This window comes from Saccoglossus kowalevskii, chromosome 14 (genome assembly GCF_978046115.1).
Source record: "Saccoglossus kowalevskii chromosome 14, keSacKowa6.1, whole genome shotgun sequence".
Taxonomy (NCBI): Eukaryota; Metazoa; Hemichordata; class Enteropneusta; family Harrimaniidae; genus Saccoglossus; species Saccoglossus kowalevskii.
The window spans coordinates 2222938-2240267 of NC_140654.1; the positions used below are offsets into that span (position 1 = coordinate 2222938).

The following is a 17330-nucleotide window of genomic DNA, read 5'->3' on the forward strand; positions in this document are numbered from 1 at the left end:
GATGGTGATCAAAACACTGACTGCAGATTATATCACAGATATCACATGCCGTATTTGTTCCATTAGTATTGCAAGTGTAAATGGCAAAACAATATCCAGCATACAATAAATGCATTTTCAAGTTTATGTGGGCTCTTATTTGAGATGTGCTTTCAATAGAGCAAATACAGTAAAGATTAAATATAACACCTCTAATATGATGCAAAAAAGAATCAAAATATGTACTTACAGCAGTAATTTTTTTACAAGCTATTTCATTGTGAGATAAAATCGCTAATGTCCCGGCACATGCCTGCACCAGATCTGGATCTTCCATACCACACAACACAGTCAGAAGTTTCACTTTATCGTTCTCTCGTAAATGACTTTCAAAAACCTACAATTCATAAAATACAATATTTCACAAAATCAAAAGAAGTGCTTATTATTATAAAAAGCGTCCAAACTAATTGCAGACAATTTGTCGAGTCATTTATTATATGGCCTGTATCTGTTTAACTATTTGTTCTCCTTGTCTATATGTTAACCCGACTTGACATCTTTGTTGCTATGTCATCATATTGCATTGTGGGATATGTAACAATAGCTGCCATCTTTTTCATCCCATTGCATTGATAAATTCATCAAAATTCATACTAATTTGTACAAAATGATGTAGTTTCTATTACAATACCTACCTCTTCATTTACAATTAAGTTGCACATACATTCAGCGGCAGCTCTGCGAATCATATCATGATCTTCAAAAAGATAATTTTCAATTGCAGGTATGCCCTTCTCCTTTACAATTCTATTTCTGTTAAAAAAGACAATGAGCTATTGTTAGAAGGGAAACCAATAGACCAATCAACAATGTTTGTTACAAAGATAGTGTACAATAGGTGATTTTCCGTTCAACTGCGAGATCTCGCGAGTTGCATGAAAGACGGGCGTCGAACATCTGCTGCAAAAATCGAATGATTTGATTTTGAACTTAAATTTCTTTATTTCGTAGTTCACATCTACCGGCCGATCTTCGACAGTGGAATATTGCTTTTGAATGTCTTTACTTCATCAAAATTGCCTATCATCAAATGTGGACAGCACATTATTAAGCATGGAAATGTCCCCCAAAATACTTTCGCGTTTGTCGAATCCCACGCGATGTTTGACACCACTACGCTATGACCTTTGTTTGTCCTGTTTTTACGTTCGATTTCAGGCATAACGCCTGATTCTCGCAGTGAACGGAAAATGGTCAAATAACTGTTCTACAACTAGAGGGCGCCTTTTCCTACAACAATGACATACATTTAGTATGGCAAGTAAAAAACTGTCAACTATTAAGACCAATGTACAGAAAGCACAAGTTGTTCGTAACCCAAATCGAACAACTCACATTTCATGCGCATTAGTTTTCAACAATCTACAATCTGTAATTCAAGTTTTGTTCACATACCTGACAGAATCACTGACTTGTGCCAAGTTAGTAAGTGCCATCAATGATTCAAAATTCTGTAAACCAGTCTTCTCAACATGAAGTAATTGTATCAATGGCCGTACTACTTCAAGACACTGAGAAAAAACAAAAACACATAACAATAATCATAGTCTCAGAGAGAAAACAAGAAATGCTATTTGTCTAAAAAGAAATAAGAATTGTCTAAGATACGTTGGATCAACATACAATAACACTGAGTATTACTGCATATTCTTGATGACTGGAAGTACATTACTCCCTTTGCTTGTCATGTGTATGGCTGCATTATACACCCTCATCAATACTCACTCTCTGACCTGGGAAGGCAATTTCTGGATTGTTGGTGATAGCTATTTTAGCTAGTGCCTGTGCTGCTTGTGTTTTGCCTTCTTCATTGCCATTGTTAGCTAGCAGTATACAAGCCTTAGCGCCACCTTGTTGAATGATCAAACCACGATCTTTTTCATTTTCCGTTAATGCAAGGAATGTTCTGCAGGAAACAACAAATGTAGTAACATGAGGGAGATGAGGTAAAAAGTGATCAACCCTCTACTGTGGATAAAACAGTCTACTGTGGATAAAGTGGTCAACCCTCTACTGTGGATAAAGTGGTCAACCCTCTACTGTGGATAAAGTGATCTACCCTCTACTGTGGATAAAGTGATCAATTCTCTACTGTGGATAAAGTGGTCAACCCTCTACTGTAGATAAAGTGATCAACCCTCTACTGTGGATAAAGTGATCTACCCTCTACTGTGGATAAAGTGATCTACCCTCTACTGTAATAAAGTGATCTACCCTCTACTGTGGATAAAGTGATCAATCCTCTACTGTGGATAAAGTGATCTACCCTCTACTGTGGATAAAGTGATCTACCCTCTACTGTGGATAAAGTGATCAATCCTCTACTGTAATAAAGTGGTCAACCCTCTACTGTGGATAAAGTGATCAACCCTCTACTGTAATAAAGTGATCTACCCTCTACTGTGGATAAAGTGATCAATCCTCTACTGTGGATAAAGTGATCTACCCTCTACTGTGGATAAAGTGATCTACCCTCTACTGTGGATAAAGTGATCAATCCTCTACTGTGGATAAAGTGATCAACCCTCTACTGTGGATAAAGTGATCAATCCTCTACTGTGGATAAAGTGGTCAACCCTCTACTGTGGATAAAGTGATCAACCCTCTACTGTGGATAAAACAGTCTACTGTGGATAAAGTGATCAATCCTCTACTGTGGATAAAGTGATCAATCCTCTACTGTGGATAAAGTGATCAATCCTCTACTGTGGATAAAGTGGTCAACCCTCTACTGTAATAAAGTGATCTACCCTCTATTGTGGATAAAGTGATCAATCCTCTACTGTGGATAAAGTGATCAACCCTCTACTGTAATAAAGTGATCTACCCTCTACTGTGGATAAAGTGATCAATCCTCTACTGTGGATAAAGTGATCAACCCTCTACTGTGGATAAAGTGATCAATCCTCTACTGTGGATAAAGTGATCAATCCTCTACTGTGGATAAAGTGGTCAACCCTCTACTGTGGATAAAGTGATCAACCCTCTACTGTGGATAAAACAGTCTACTGTGGATAAAGTGGTCAACCCTCTACTGTGGATAAAGTGATCAACCCTCTACTGTGGATAAAGTGATCAACCCTCTACTGTGGACAAAACAGTCTACTGTGGATAAAGTGGTCAACCCTCTACTGTGGATAAAGTGATCAATCCTCTACTGTGGATAAAGTGGTCAACCCTCTACTGTGGATAAAGTGATCAACCCTCTACTGTGGATAAAGTGATCAACCCTCTACTGTGGATAAAACAGTCTACTGTGGATAAAGTGGTCAACCCTCTACTGTGGATAAAGTGATCAACCCTCTACTGTGGATAAAGTGATCAACCCTCTACTGTGGATAAAACAGTCTACTGTGGATAAAGTGATCAATCCTCTACTGTGGATAAAGTGGTCAACCCTCTACTGTGGATAAAGTGGTCAACCCTCTACTGTCAATAAAGTGATCTACCCTCTACTGTGGATAAAGTGATCAACCCTCTACTGTGGATAAAGTGATCAACCCTCTACTGTGGATAAAGTGATCAACCCTCTACTGTGGATAAAGTGATCAACCCTCTACTGTGGATAAAGTGATCTACCCTCTACTGTGGATAAAGTGATCTACCCTCTACTGTGGATAAAGTGATCTACCTTCTACTGTGGATAAAGTGATCAACCCTCTACTGTGGATAAAGTGATCAACCCTCTACTGTGGATAAAGTGATCAACCCTCTACTGTGGATAAAGTGATCAACCCTCTACTGTGGATAAAGTGATCAACCCTCTACTGTGGATAAAGTGATCAATCCTCTACTGTGGATAAAGTGGTCAACCCTCTACTGTGGATAAAGTGGTCAACCCTCTACTGTCGATAAAGTGATCTACCCTCTACTGTGGATAAAGTGATCAACCCTCTACTGTGGATAAAGTGATCAACCCTCTACTGTGGATAAAGTGATCAACCCTCTACTGTGGATAAAGTGATCAACCCTCTACTGTGGATAAAGTGATCAACCCTCTACTGTGGATAAAGTGATCTACCCTCTACTGTGGATAAAGTGATCTACCCTCTACTGTGGATAAAGTGATCTACCCTCTACTGTGGATAAAGTGATCAACCCTCTACTGTGGATAAAGTGATCAACCCTCTACTGTGGATAAAGTGATCAACCCTCTACTGTGGATAAAGTGATCAACCCTCTACTGTGGATAAAGTGATCAACCCTCTACTGTGGATAAAGTGATCAACCCTCTACTGAGGATAAAGTGGTCAACCCTCTACTGTGGATAAAGTGGTCAACTCTCTACTGTGGATAAAGTGATCAACCCTCTACTGTGGATAAAGTGATCAACCCTCTACTGTGGATAAAGTGATCAACCCTCTACTGTGGATAAAGTGATCAATCCTCTACTGTGGATAAAGTGGTCAACCCTCTACTGTGGATAAAGTGGTCAACCCTCTACTGTGGATAAAGTGGTCAACCCTCTACAGTCGATAAAGTGATCTACCCTCTACTGTGGATAAAGTGATCAACCCTCTACTGTGGATAAAGTGATCAACCCTCTACTGTGGATAAAGTGATCAACCCTCTACTGTGGATAAAGTGATCAACCCTCTACTGTGGATAAAGTGATCAACCCTCTACTGTGGATAAAGTGATCAACCCTCTACTGAGGATAAAGTGGTCAACCCTCTACTGTGGATAAAGTGGTCAACTCTCTACTGTGGATAAAGTGATCTACCCTCTACTGTGGATAAAGTGGTCAACCCTCTACTGAGGATAAAGTGATAAACCCTCTACTGTAGTAAAGTGGTCAACCCTCTACTGTGGATAAAGTGGTCAACTCTCTACTGTGGATAAAGTGATCTACCCTCTACTGTGGATAAAGTGGTCAACCCTCTACTGAGGATAAAGTGATAAACCCTCTACTGTAATAATGTGGTCAACCCTCTACTGTGGATAAAGTGGTCAACCCTCTACTGTGGATAAAGTGATCAACCCTCTACTGTGGATAAAGTGGTCAACTCTCTACTGTGGATAAAGTGATCTACCCTCTACTGTGGATAAAGTGGTCAACCCTCTACTGAGGATAAAGTGATAAACCCTCTACTGTAATAAAGTGGTCAACCCTCTACTGTGGATAAAGTGGTCAACCCTCTACTGTGGATAAAGTGATCAACCCTCTACTGTAATAAAGTGATCAACCCTCTACTGTGGATAAAGTGATCAACCCTCTACTGTGGATAAAGTGGTCAACCCTCTACTGTGGATAAAGTGATCAACCCTCTACTGTGGATAAAGTGATCAACCCTCTACTGTAGATAAAGTGATCAACCCTCTACTGTGGATAAAGTTATCAACCCTCTACTTTAATAAAGTGATCAACCCTCTACTGTGGATAAAGTGATCAACCCTCTACTGTGGATAAAGTGGTCAACCCTCTACTGTGGATAAAGTGGTCAACCCTCTACTGTAATAAAGTGATCAACCCTCTACTGTAGATAAAGTGATCAACCCTCTACTGTGGATAAAGTGATCAACCCTCTACTAAGGATAAAGTGGTCAACCCTCTACTGTGGATAAAGTGATCAACCCTCTACTGTAGATAAAGTGGTCAACCCTCTACTGTGGATAAAGTGATCAACCCTCTCCTGAGGATAAAGTGATCAACCCTCTACTGTAGATAAAGTGATCTACCCTCTACTGTGGATAAAGTGATCAACCCTCTCCTGAGGATAAAGTGATCAACCCTCTCCTGAGGATAAAGTGATCAACCCTCTCCTGAGGATAAAGTGATCAACCCTCTACTGTGGATAAAGTGATCAACCCTCTACTGTGGATAAAGTGATCAACCCTCTACTGTGGATAAAGTGATCAACCCTCTACTGTGGATAAAGTGATCTACCCTCTACTGTGGATAAAGTGATCTACCCTCTACTGTGGATAAAGTGATCTACCCTCTACTGTGGATAAAGTGATCTACCCTCTACTGTGGATAAAGTGATCTACCCTCTACTGTGGATAAAGTGATCTACCCTCTACTGTGGATAAAGTGATCTACCCTCTACTGTGGATAAAGTGATCTACCCTCTACTGTGGATAAAGTGATCTACCCTCTACTGTGGATAAAGTGATCTACCCTCTACTGTGGATAAAGTGATCAACCCTCCACTGTGGATAAAGTGATCAACCCTCTACTGTGGATAAAGTGATCAACCCTCTACTGTGGATAAAGTGGTCAATCCTGTACTGTGGATAAAGTGATCAATCCTCTACTGTGGATAAAGTGATCAATCCTCTACTGTGGATAAAGTGATCAACCCTCTTCTGTGGATAAAGTGATCAACCCTCTACTGTGGATAAAGTGATCAATCCTCTACTGTGGATAAAGTGATCAATCCTCTACTGTGGATAAAGTGATCAACCCTCTACTGTGGATAAAGTGGTCAATCCTGTACTGTGGATAAAGTGATCAGCCCTCTACTGTGGATAAAGTGATCAATCCTCTACTGTGGATAAAGTGATCAACCCTCTTCTGTGGATAAAGTGATCAACCCTCTACTGTGGATAAAGTGATCAATCCTCTACTGTGGATAAAGTGGTCAACCTTCTGCTGAGGATAAAGTGACCAACTCTCTACTGTAATAAAGTGATCAACCCTCTACTGTAATAAAGTGGTCAACCCTCTACTGTGGATAAAGTGATCAACCCTCTACTGTAATAAAGCGGTCAACCCTCTACTGTGGATAAAGTGGTCAACCTTCTACTGAGGATAAAGTGATCAACCCTCTACTGTGGATAAAGTGATCAACCCTCTACTGTGGATAAAGTGATCAACCCTCTACTGTAATAAAGTGGTCAACTCTCTACTGTGGATAAAGTGATCAACTCTCTACTGTGGATAAAGTGATCAACTCTCTACTGTGGATAAAGTGATCAACTCTCTACTGTGGATAAAGTGATCAACTCTCTACTGTGGATAAAGTGATCAACTCTCTACTGTGGATAAAGTGATCAACCTTCTACTGTAATAAAGTGGTCAACCCTCTACTGTGGATAAATTGATCAACCCTCTACTGTGGATAAAGTGATCAACCCTCTACTAAGGATAAAGTGGTCAACCCTGTACTGTGGATAAAGTGATCAACCCTCTACTGTAATAAAGCGGTCAACCCTCTACTGTGGATAAAGTGATCAACCCTCTACTGTGGATAAAGTAGTCAACCTTCTACTGAGGATAAAGTGATCAACCCTCTACTGTGGATAAAGTGATCAACCCTCTACTAAGGATAAAGTGGTCAACCCTGTACTGTGGATAAAGTGATCAACCGTCTACTGTAATAAAGTGGTCAACTCTCTACTGTGGATAAAGTGATCAACTCTCTACTGTGGATAAAGTGATCAACTCTCTACTGTGGATAAAGTGATCAACCCTCTACTGTAATAAAGTGGTCAACCCTCTACTGTGGATAAATTGATCAACCCTCTACTGTGGATAAAGTGGTCAACCTTCTACTGAAGATAAAGTGATCCACCCTCTACTGTGGATAAAGTGATCAACCCTCTACTGTAATAAAGTGATCAACCCTCTACTGTGGATAAAGTGGTCAACCCTCTACTGTGGATAAAGTGATCAACCCTCTACTGTGGATAAAGTGATCAACCCTCTACTGTGGATAAATTGATCAACCCTCTACTGTGGATAAAGTGGTCAACCTTCTACTGAAAATAAAGTGATCCACCCTCTACTGTGGATAAAGTGATCAACCCTCTACTGTAATAAAGTGATCAACCCTCTACTGTGGATAAAGTGATCAACCCTCTACTGTGGATAAAGTGATCAACCCTCTACTGTGGATAAAGTGGTCAACCTTCTACTGAAAATAAAGTGATCCACCCTCTACTGTGGATAAAGTGATCAACCCTCTACTGTAATAAAGTGGTCAACCCTCTACTGTGGATAAAGTGATCAACCCTCTACTGTGGATAAAGTGATCAACCCTCTACTGTGGATAAAGTGGTCAACCTTCTACTGAAAATAAAGTGATCCACCCTCTACTGTGGATAAAGTGATCAACCCTCTACTGTAATAAAGTGATCAACCCTCTACTGTGGATAAAGTGGTCAACCCTCTACTGTGGATAAAGTGATCAACCCTCTCATGAGGATAAAGTGATCTAACATTTTAAGTCTAACATTTTCATTGTGTGGAAACCCCTGGGATAGGCAATCTTGAAAGTTGAAAAAGCTACTTTATAAGATGAAAAACATTTTCTCACTAATCCTGGTCGTCGAGTAATTTGAACCCACACGCCTTTAGGCAAAGGGTATCATGCGTTGTGGTCCACAGACCAAGTCTACTTGACCATCAAGCCTGTCTTAGTAAACAGCTGTTATAAATATCAAATATGATGTCACAGAAATAAAGAGTTGATTACCTTGAAAGCAGTTCTTTCACAGCATTGCTGTCTGTTTTGTTGCTCATAAAGACTAAAGATGTTACCACACCAAGCTTTAACAATAATTTCACTCTTTTTACAACGTATTCTGGAGCATCCTGTGTTAGAAATATTCATTAGCTCAACAATATTGCCATTAATTAAAGATTGTATAACTACCTCTTTCAACCCCTAAAGTGACTGACATGATTTCCATTTTGCAATTTATCAAATTGTAACAAAATTGGCACTTACTGTAAAAGGGTTAATTATTTTGGGTTTTAATTTTTAACTGGAAAATGCGCTAAATTAAAACCCAGGGAATATGTAAAATTTAGCATGGAACACATTATCTAAATGATAAAACCGTGAATTTAAAACCTACTGAATATGCCTGAAATGGTAAATCTGCAAAATTTAAACCGGGTGAAAATTAGTCATTTTACAGTATATATTTTGACTTAACATAAATACAAGGATCACCAATATTTGTTTTCATTGTATTCAGAAAGACAAAATCTGATATAAATTGACAGGGTAGGGAGTACTTCGACATTTCTTAGCTTCACTTACTTTTAAATGTTCTTCAGGAACATGCTGCTTAGCAAATCTAGCAAGATCAACAAGTTCTTTTGGAGGTTCATCTTTGTAGTAACTGTTTGTCAGATTCACGAAGATTGATGCATAGCCATAGTACATTGAAGTATCCATAGTCTGAAAAGTAGAAAACATATCAGCTGATTAGATTAAATAAATACCTCCAACAAGCAAATAAACAAACTCAAACTATTTTGTATGAAGATAAATTGCAAAATTATGTTGTGAAATAAACAAATACAAAATCTTTGCAGACCTAGTCAGTGATTTACCTTAGCAGTTTGATTACCAGTACAAGATTGTGTTGTGAAATAAACAAATACAAAATTTTTGCAGGCCAGACAGTGATTTACCTTAGCAGTTTGTATGACAGCTTTGAGAGCTTCTTCATCTTCACAGAGTGCTTCCTTGACATCAGCATCTAACGTGAGGTAGCCCAAACCTTCTGCAGCCCACTTTCTAATATCTGCATCTTTTTGTGCATTTAGAAGAAATCTAATGAAAAAAGATGCAAATTTAGCTTGAAACAACATTATCTTCATAACTGCTCATGTGCATAAGGATTTAAAAAACAAATTTTAATAATAATAATAATGGCTAGATGAAAATAGTAGCACATTTACAACCAACAGAAGAATAACATAATTCAGATGCAAATCTAATAACTTACCATCTAATTTATGATTTTAATTTAATAACTTACCGTCTAATTTCAGATGCTGATTTAATAACTTACTATCTAATTTCAGAAGCTAATCTAATAACTTGCTATCTAATTACAGATGCTAATCTAATAACTTACCATCTAATTTATGATTTTAATTTAATAACTTACCATCTAATTACAAATGCTAATCTAATAACTTACCGTCTAATTTCAGATGCTAATTTAATAACTTACCGTCTAATTTCAGATGCTGATTTAATAACTTACTATCTAATTTCAGAAGCTAATCTAATAACTTGCTATCTAATTACAGATGCTAATCTAATAACTTACCATCTAATTTATGATTTTAATTTAATAACTTACCATCTAATTACAAATGCTAATCTAATAACTTACCGTCTAATTTCAGATGCTAATTTAATAACTTACCGTCTAATTTCAGATGCTGATTTAATAACTTACTATCTAATTTCAGAAGCTAATCTAATAACTTGCTATCTAATTACAGATGCTAATCTAATAACTTACCATCTAATTACAGATGCTAATCTAATAACTTACTGTCTAATTACAGATGCTAATGTAATAACTTACTGTCTAATTTTAGAAGCTAATCTAATAACTTACTGTCTAATTACAGATGCTAATCTAGTGACTTACTGTCTAATTACAGATGCTAATCTAATAATTTACTGTCTAATTACAGATGCTAATATAATAACTTACTGTCTAATTACAGATGCTAATCTAATAACTTACTGTCTAATTACAGATGCTAATATAATAACTTACTGTCTAATTACAGATGCTAATCTAATAATTTACTGTCTAATTACAGATGCTAATATAATAACTTACTGTCTAATTACAGATGCTAATATAATAACTTACCGTCTAATTTCAGATGCTAATATAATAACTTACCGTCTAATTTCAGATGCTAATCTAATAACTTACTGTCTAATTACAGATGCTAATCGAATAACTTACTGTCTAATTTTAGAAGCTAATCTAATAACTTACTGTCTAATTACAGATGCTAATATAATAACTTACTGTCTAATTTCAGATGCTAATCTAATAACTTACTGTCTAATTACAGATGCTAATATAATAACTTACTGTCTAATTACAGATGCTAATATAATAACTTACTAATTACAGATGCTAATATAATAACTTACCGTCTAATTTCAGATGCTAATCTAATAACTTACTGTCTAATTACAGAAGCTAATCTAATAACTTACTGTCTAATTACAGATGCTAATCTAATAACTTACCGTCTAATTTCAGATTCTAATCTATTAACTTACCCTCTAATTTCAGAAGCTAATTCAATAACTTACCGTCTAATTTCAAATGCTAATCTAATAACTTACCCTCTAATTTCAGAAGCTAATTTAATAACTTACCGTCTAATTTCAAATGCTAATCTAATAACTTACCCTCTAATTTCAAATGCTAATTTAATAACTTACCGTCTAATTTCAGATGCTAATTTAATAACTTACCGTCTAATTCAGAAGCTAATTTATAACTTACTGTCTAATTTCAAATGCTAATTTAATAACTTACCCTCTAATTTCAGAAGCTAATTTAATAACTTACCGTCTAATTTCAAATGCTAATTTAATAAAATACCGTCTAATTTCAGAAGCTAATTTAATAACTTACCGTCTAATTTCAAATGCTAATTTAAAAACTTACTATCTAATTTCAGAAGCTAATTTAATAACTTACCGTCTAATTTCAAATGCTAATTTAATATAATACAGTCTAATTTCAGATGCTAATTTAATAACTTACTGTCTAATTTCAGAAGCTAATTTAATAACTTACTGTCTAATTTCAAATGCTAATTTAATAACTTATCGTCTAATTACAGATGATAATCTAATAACTTACCGTCTAATTTCAGAAGCTAATTTAATAACTTACTGTCTAATTTCAAATGCTAATTTAATAACTTACCATCTAATTACAGATGATAATCTAATAACTTACCGTCTAATTTCAGAAGCTAATTTAATAACTTACTGTCTAATTTCAAATGCTAATTTAATAACTTACCCTCTAATTTCAGAAGCTAATTTAATAACTTACCGTCTAATTTCAAATGCTAATTTAATATAATACAGTCTAATTTCAGATGCTAATTTAATAACTTACTGTCTAATTTCAGAAGCTAATTTAATAACTTACTGTCTAATTTCAAATGCTAATTTAATAACTTATCGTCTAATTACAGATGATAATCTAATAACTTACCGTCTAATTTCAGAAGCTAATTTAATAACTTACTGTCTAATTTCAAATGCTAATTTAATAACTTACCATCTAATTACAGATGATAATCTAATAACTTACCGTCTAATTTCAGAAGCTAATTTAATAACTTACTGTCTAATTTCAAATGCTAATTTAATAACTTACCCTCTAATTTCAGAAGCTAATTTAATAACTTACCGTCTAATTTCAAATGCTAATTTAATAAAATACCGTCTAATTTCAGATGCTAATTTAATAACTTACCGTCTAATTTCAGAAGCTAATTTAATAACTTACTGTCTAATTTCAAATGCTAATTTAAAAACTTACTATCTAATTTCAGAAGCTAATTTAATAACTTACCGTCTAATTTCAAATGCTAATTTAATATAATACAGTCTAATTTCAGATGCTAATTTAATAACTTACTGTCTAATTTCAGAAGCTAATTTAATAACTTACTGTCTAATTTCAAATGCTAATTTAATAACTTATCGTCTAATTACAGATGATAATCTAATAACTTACCGTCTAATTTCAGAAGCTAATTTAATAACTTACTGTCTAATTTCAAATGCTAATTTAATAACTTACCATCTAATTACAGATGATAATCTAATAACTTACCGTCTAATTTCAGAAGCTAATTTAATAACTTACTGTCTAATTTCAAATGCTAATTTAATAACTTACCCTCTAATTTCAGAAGCTAATTTAATAACTTACCGTCTAATTTCAAATGCTAATTTAATAAAATACCGTCTAATTTCAGATGCTAATTTAATAACTTACCGTCTAATTTCAGAAGCTAATTTAATAACTTACTGTCTAATTTCAAATGCTAATTTAATAACTTACCCTCTAATTTCAGAAGCTAATTTAATAACTTACTGTCTAATTTCAAATGCTAATTTAATAACTTACCGTCTAATTACAGATGATAATCTAATAACTTACCGTCTAATTTCAGAAGCTAATTTAATAACTTACCGTCTAATTTCAAATGCTAATTTAATAACTTACTATCTAATTTCAGAAGCTAATTTAATAACTTACTGTCTAATTTCAAATGCTAATTTAATAACCTACCGTCTAATTACAGATGATAATCTAATAACTTGCCATCTAATTTTAGATGCTAATCTAATAACTTACCGTCTAATTTCAGATGCTAATTTAATAACTTACCGTCTAATTTCAGATGCTAATCTAATATTTGATCCTTCAGCAAAAGCCCTGATACTTGCATCAGTGCCACCATAGCAACCAAATTTGCATAAACCAACAAGTGCCCTCACTCGTACACGTTCAGTAACGTTCTTGCTTTTGTACAGTTCTTTTAGTATTGGTACACCCGCTGAAAGTACTCCTAAGCAGTGTTTCTTTTTACTCGCTGTATGAATAATGGCTTCTGTAGAAACAATCTGCCAAAACAAAAAAATAGTATTCAATGTTCATGTTTCAAAAGGAATTCATTAGTTAGTTTCATGTCATCATTTGCAATTATTCTTTTCTGACAAGCTCAATGAATACAATCATGAAGATAAAAAAGGCTTTATTCCAACCATTCAGAAAACGAACATTTCTAATTTGGTTTCCAGTATTTCAGAAATTAAGTTTAATGAAATACAATAAAAGTTTCAATAATGCAATAACTGATAAGCAATTATTTAGATTAAATCCTGGTACAAGATGTCAGGTAGTACCATAATGCAGCTATTTACAGTTTATCAAATTGTGTAATTCATTTTCTATTACATGACAATGAAAACTAATTCTGTCTTTTATTGGTGTTTTTGGTTGCATGTATACCATTCTTTTTTATTGCCAGTTTATGACAACTTAAACTGGATTATGCAATTGTTTTAACATGTGTATTTTCTAATATGTTTATGTATTCCTCTTGTTCATGTACATAATTTCACATTTTCATTTTTACTTTTAATATTACCAACAATCTTTCAGAATTTCATGTCAATATTGGTATTTGTGTTTCATTGAAATTATTTCCCCCCTTTTTAGTGATATTTTTTGATGTTGTATACATCTATGATCGTATCGTTGCTACCTTATAAATGTTATTGTCCAGCTTATTTTCTGTGAATGCTATTGAGCCACTTGATTTTTGAAAAACTCTTAAATAGGTGTATTGTTTCTCAGTCTTAAATTAGTTTTTCACTATATTTAAATTGTTTTTTATTTGTTTTACATTCAGTGCTATCGAATATAATGACTTGTGTCTTTTCTGTATTTAATTGTAGCCCCCTAACTGTTAGTATAAATTTGTTTCCAGTAAGGACAGTTAGAACATGTTTTATAGAATTACTGTCCAGGTACTTTGATGATCTATGAGGTTATATGAGGATACCTCAAAGTATGCACGAAGACAGTACAGTGGGAGTAACGGTCGACGTGCAGCGGAGGTTGATGCAATGGTGTACTGTCTGAGTGCATACTTTGAGGTATCCTCGTAATAACCTTATTATTATACATCTTTTCCTTCCAAGAATACATCATAGGAATGTGGAAATACAAAAAGTTTAAAACAGAATCAGCGAAATCTTTGTGTGGAGGCAGCCATGTTTGTTTTTATTATTAGAGGACGCTTACACACGTATCAATCTATATTTGGAATTCGCATTTCCTAATATGGTACATGTGTAGGATGAAAATACCCCGTAAAATACCGCAAAATTACGACATGCTGTAACTTATGGCATTACAGTGATGTATAATAATATTATTTATAATCATTCTAAACACTTTGGCAATTACGTTGTCAATTCCTCTTTATTCTTTTTAATCTTTGTATGATTTCTGTCAGTTTTATTAGATAATTTATGTCAATGTAGACTGGCGCAGTCGGGGCGATTAAATATTCATGAATGCACTTATTATAATGATGTGGGCGGGGAAATACGTGCATAATGAGGTCAACATGGTAAAGGTCACACTGCAGACCCAACATGGCGGCACGTTGAAATTCGAGTATGTCTTAGTCGTAATTTCTAATTAATCACAATGTGTAAAAAAAGTAACTCGTACTAGTCGTAGAATTAAAAAAAAAATCGGCTGCTATAATCAGCCGATGCCTTCTCAGTCAGAGGTAAGTTGAAGAGACGTTGTGATTGGCTTAGATGATTGTCAATTAGAACACATTAACATAATTACCCATTGAAAAATCAGCGGGTTCCTGGCAGTAGGGGTGATTTCGCAGTTACAATGGATTTCGTGCTAACACCTCCATTTCGCAATTTTTTTATTTTATTTAAACTACAAAAACAAAGTAATCGCCCGACTGCGCCAGTCTAATGTCAATGTTGTCTTTCATTTTATTTTCTAATTGTTCTAATTTATTTCTATTTCTATTTTATCTGGAGTTGTGTTAATATTTTTACTAATTAATTGAAAATGTTCAATCTATGTACATGTATGTGTATGTATATGGAATTTCGTTTACGTTGTTGCTTTATTTCTTATTATTAATACTATAATAATTTTTTTCCAGAATTCCTGTGCTGATTTGGTTTTATTTACAATGTTCTATACATGATAGTAGTTTTTCTTGTTTGTGTTTTTTCATATTTACTTTTCTTTTTTCTCAGAGTAGTATAAAACTGAGTGTTCCATCAGTGGTGTTTCTTTGTGACACATTTTCTATATTTTGTCATTAATTTTTCTTTAGGTTAATTTGTCTATCTGTGTAAGACACTTTTTTTTTTGTAGTTTTCTCTTTTGTTTTAAACATTTATTATTTGCTAGGTGTGATATCATGATTTGGAAATCATGTGACATTGACTGGACAGGTGTTTGTTTCTATGACACTGTTTATAAATAGTGTTGGCATGTTTTCCTTTACTCTTGTTTTCAAAAATAATTCAAATTCTCTATTTTCATCTCCAGACTTTCTCACCCAAATTATTCTGTATTTATTTCTTATATTTTTAAATATTTTTGGATGAACCCTAATTTTAGGGCGAACAGACAAAATTTGAATCAATTTTCAGTTTTTACTAAAAAATTTGGCTACTTTTGTCCCAACCTTCTGAAGGAAAGTGCAGACTATAAAACAGGAAACAGTGAAAAGAGGGATCTGGCGGTGAGAAGGTTAATTTTATTCCATTGATGGTACCAGATTCAAGTCTGTATTAATATTTTTAGTGTACATTGTGGTGTTTTCAAGGTGGTTTTTATAGGGCAGTGATCACTGGATCAATGTAGGTTTTTCTACTTTGAAATTTATAATATTTATAGGAGAGATTAACTAGTTACCATTTAAAATGATTTGTAAACATAGTTGTGTTAGTTCATGCCTAAATAAAATATTATTTCCTTGTAAGATAATATTTCTCATTATGCTTAGTTAATGTCTTCATATTGTTTTTTACTGATGTTTTTTGGTAGCATAACATGAGTATTTGTTTTTATTTTGTTATTTTACTGATCAATAATGTGTTCTCATTGCAACCAAAATAAAAAAATGGCCGCAAATGAATCACGCAATTACATCACATCAGCACTAAACAATGAAAATAATAAATACTGTAATCTCCTGCAGTATATGTTAATACTAGTACTGCAACAAAACACCAACCTGCAATTTTTCATCTTTACTTGCAGCCATGGCAACCATGATCTCCATGACTCCATCTCTTTGAATCATTTCACTTCCTACATCAAATGGTCCTTGTAACAATGCTGTAATGGCAGTGATGGCTTCCATGTTGGACTCCATGACATTATGCATGAAACGCTCTCTGAAATACAGTAACCGTATATCAAGTATTGAAACCAGACAATCTCAACAAAGAAGGGCTTCCATGTTAAAAGTGCGACTCACAAGCTATCGCCTGATTGGATACCCAATCCAACCCAACCCAACAGTCAGACAAAACTTTCATGACATGTACATTTAAGAGACTGCAATAACCAAGACAACACATAACTGTACTTCACCTTATTTGTGACCTGTTTGAGGGGGGGGGGGGGGGGGTAGTTGATTGGCCAATTTATATGACATCACCATTTATGACATGTACTAGTAAATCCCAATGAACAGAATTTGCCAGAATTTTTTTTTCTAGATCCGCGGGTAACATACTCTGGCTAGCCAAAGTGGTATTTTTCTATAATTTTGACCAAATAAACATTTTTCATGGGCTACAAGTTTTTAACAAAATTTAAAACAATTTGTGCTACTAAAAATGAAAATACTGAACCCTATTTGAATTAACATTTATAAATTAGTTAGAATGTGTCACTTACAAATGTAAAAAAACAAAAAAAAGTCAGAAACCTTAATTGCTAATGATACTCTCAGAGTTTCTACT

At 34.5% G+C, this 17330-nt stretch overlaps 1 protein-coding gene across 1 annotated transcript in view; it reads right to left on the bottom strand.

Moving 5' to 3' along the window:
• The window catches only part of LOC102803990 (protein unc-45 homolog B-like), a 30159-nt gene that overhangs the window by 2279 nt on the left and 10550 nt on the right, over window positions 1-17330 (bottom strand). Inside the window, exons 9-17 of the mRNA XM_085507776.1 lie at window positions 16595-16757; window positions 13189-13424; window positions 9413-9554; window positions 9036-9176; window positions 8463-8581; window positions 1768-1948; window positions 1438-1553; window positions 678-795; window positions 230-376 (exon numbers count right to left, since the gene is read on the bottom strand). Coding sequence (XP_085363902.1) covers window positions 230-376; window positions 678-795; window positions 1438-1553; window positions 1768-1948; window positions 8463-8581; window positions 9036-9176; window positions 9413-9554; window positions 13189-13424; window positions 16595-16757 — 1363 coding nt within the window. The remainder of the gene's footprint in view (window positions 1-229; window positions 377-677; window positions 796-1437; window positions 1554-1767; window positions 1949-8462; window positions 8582-9035; window positions 9177-9412; window positions 9555-13188; window positions 13425-16594; window positions 16758-17330) is intronic.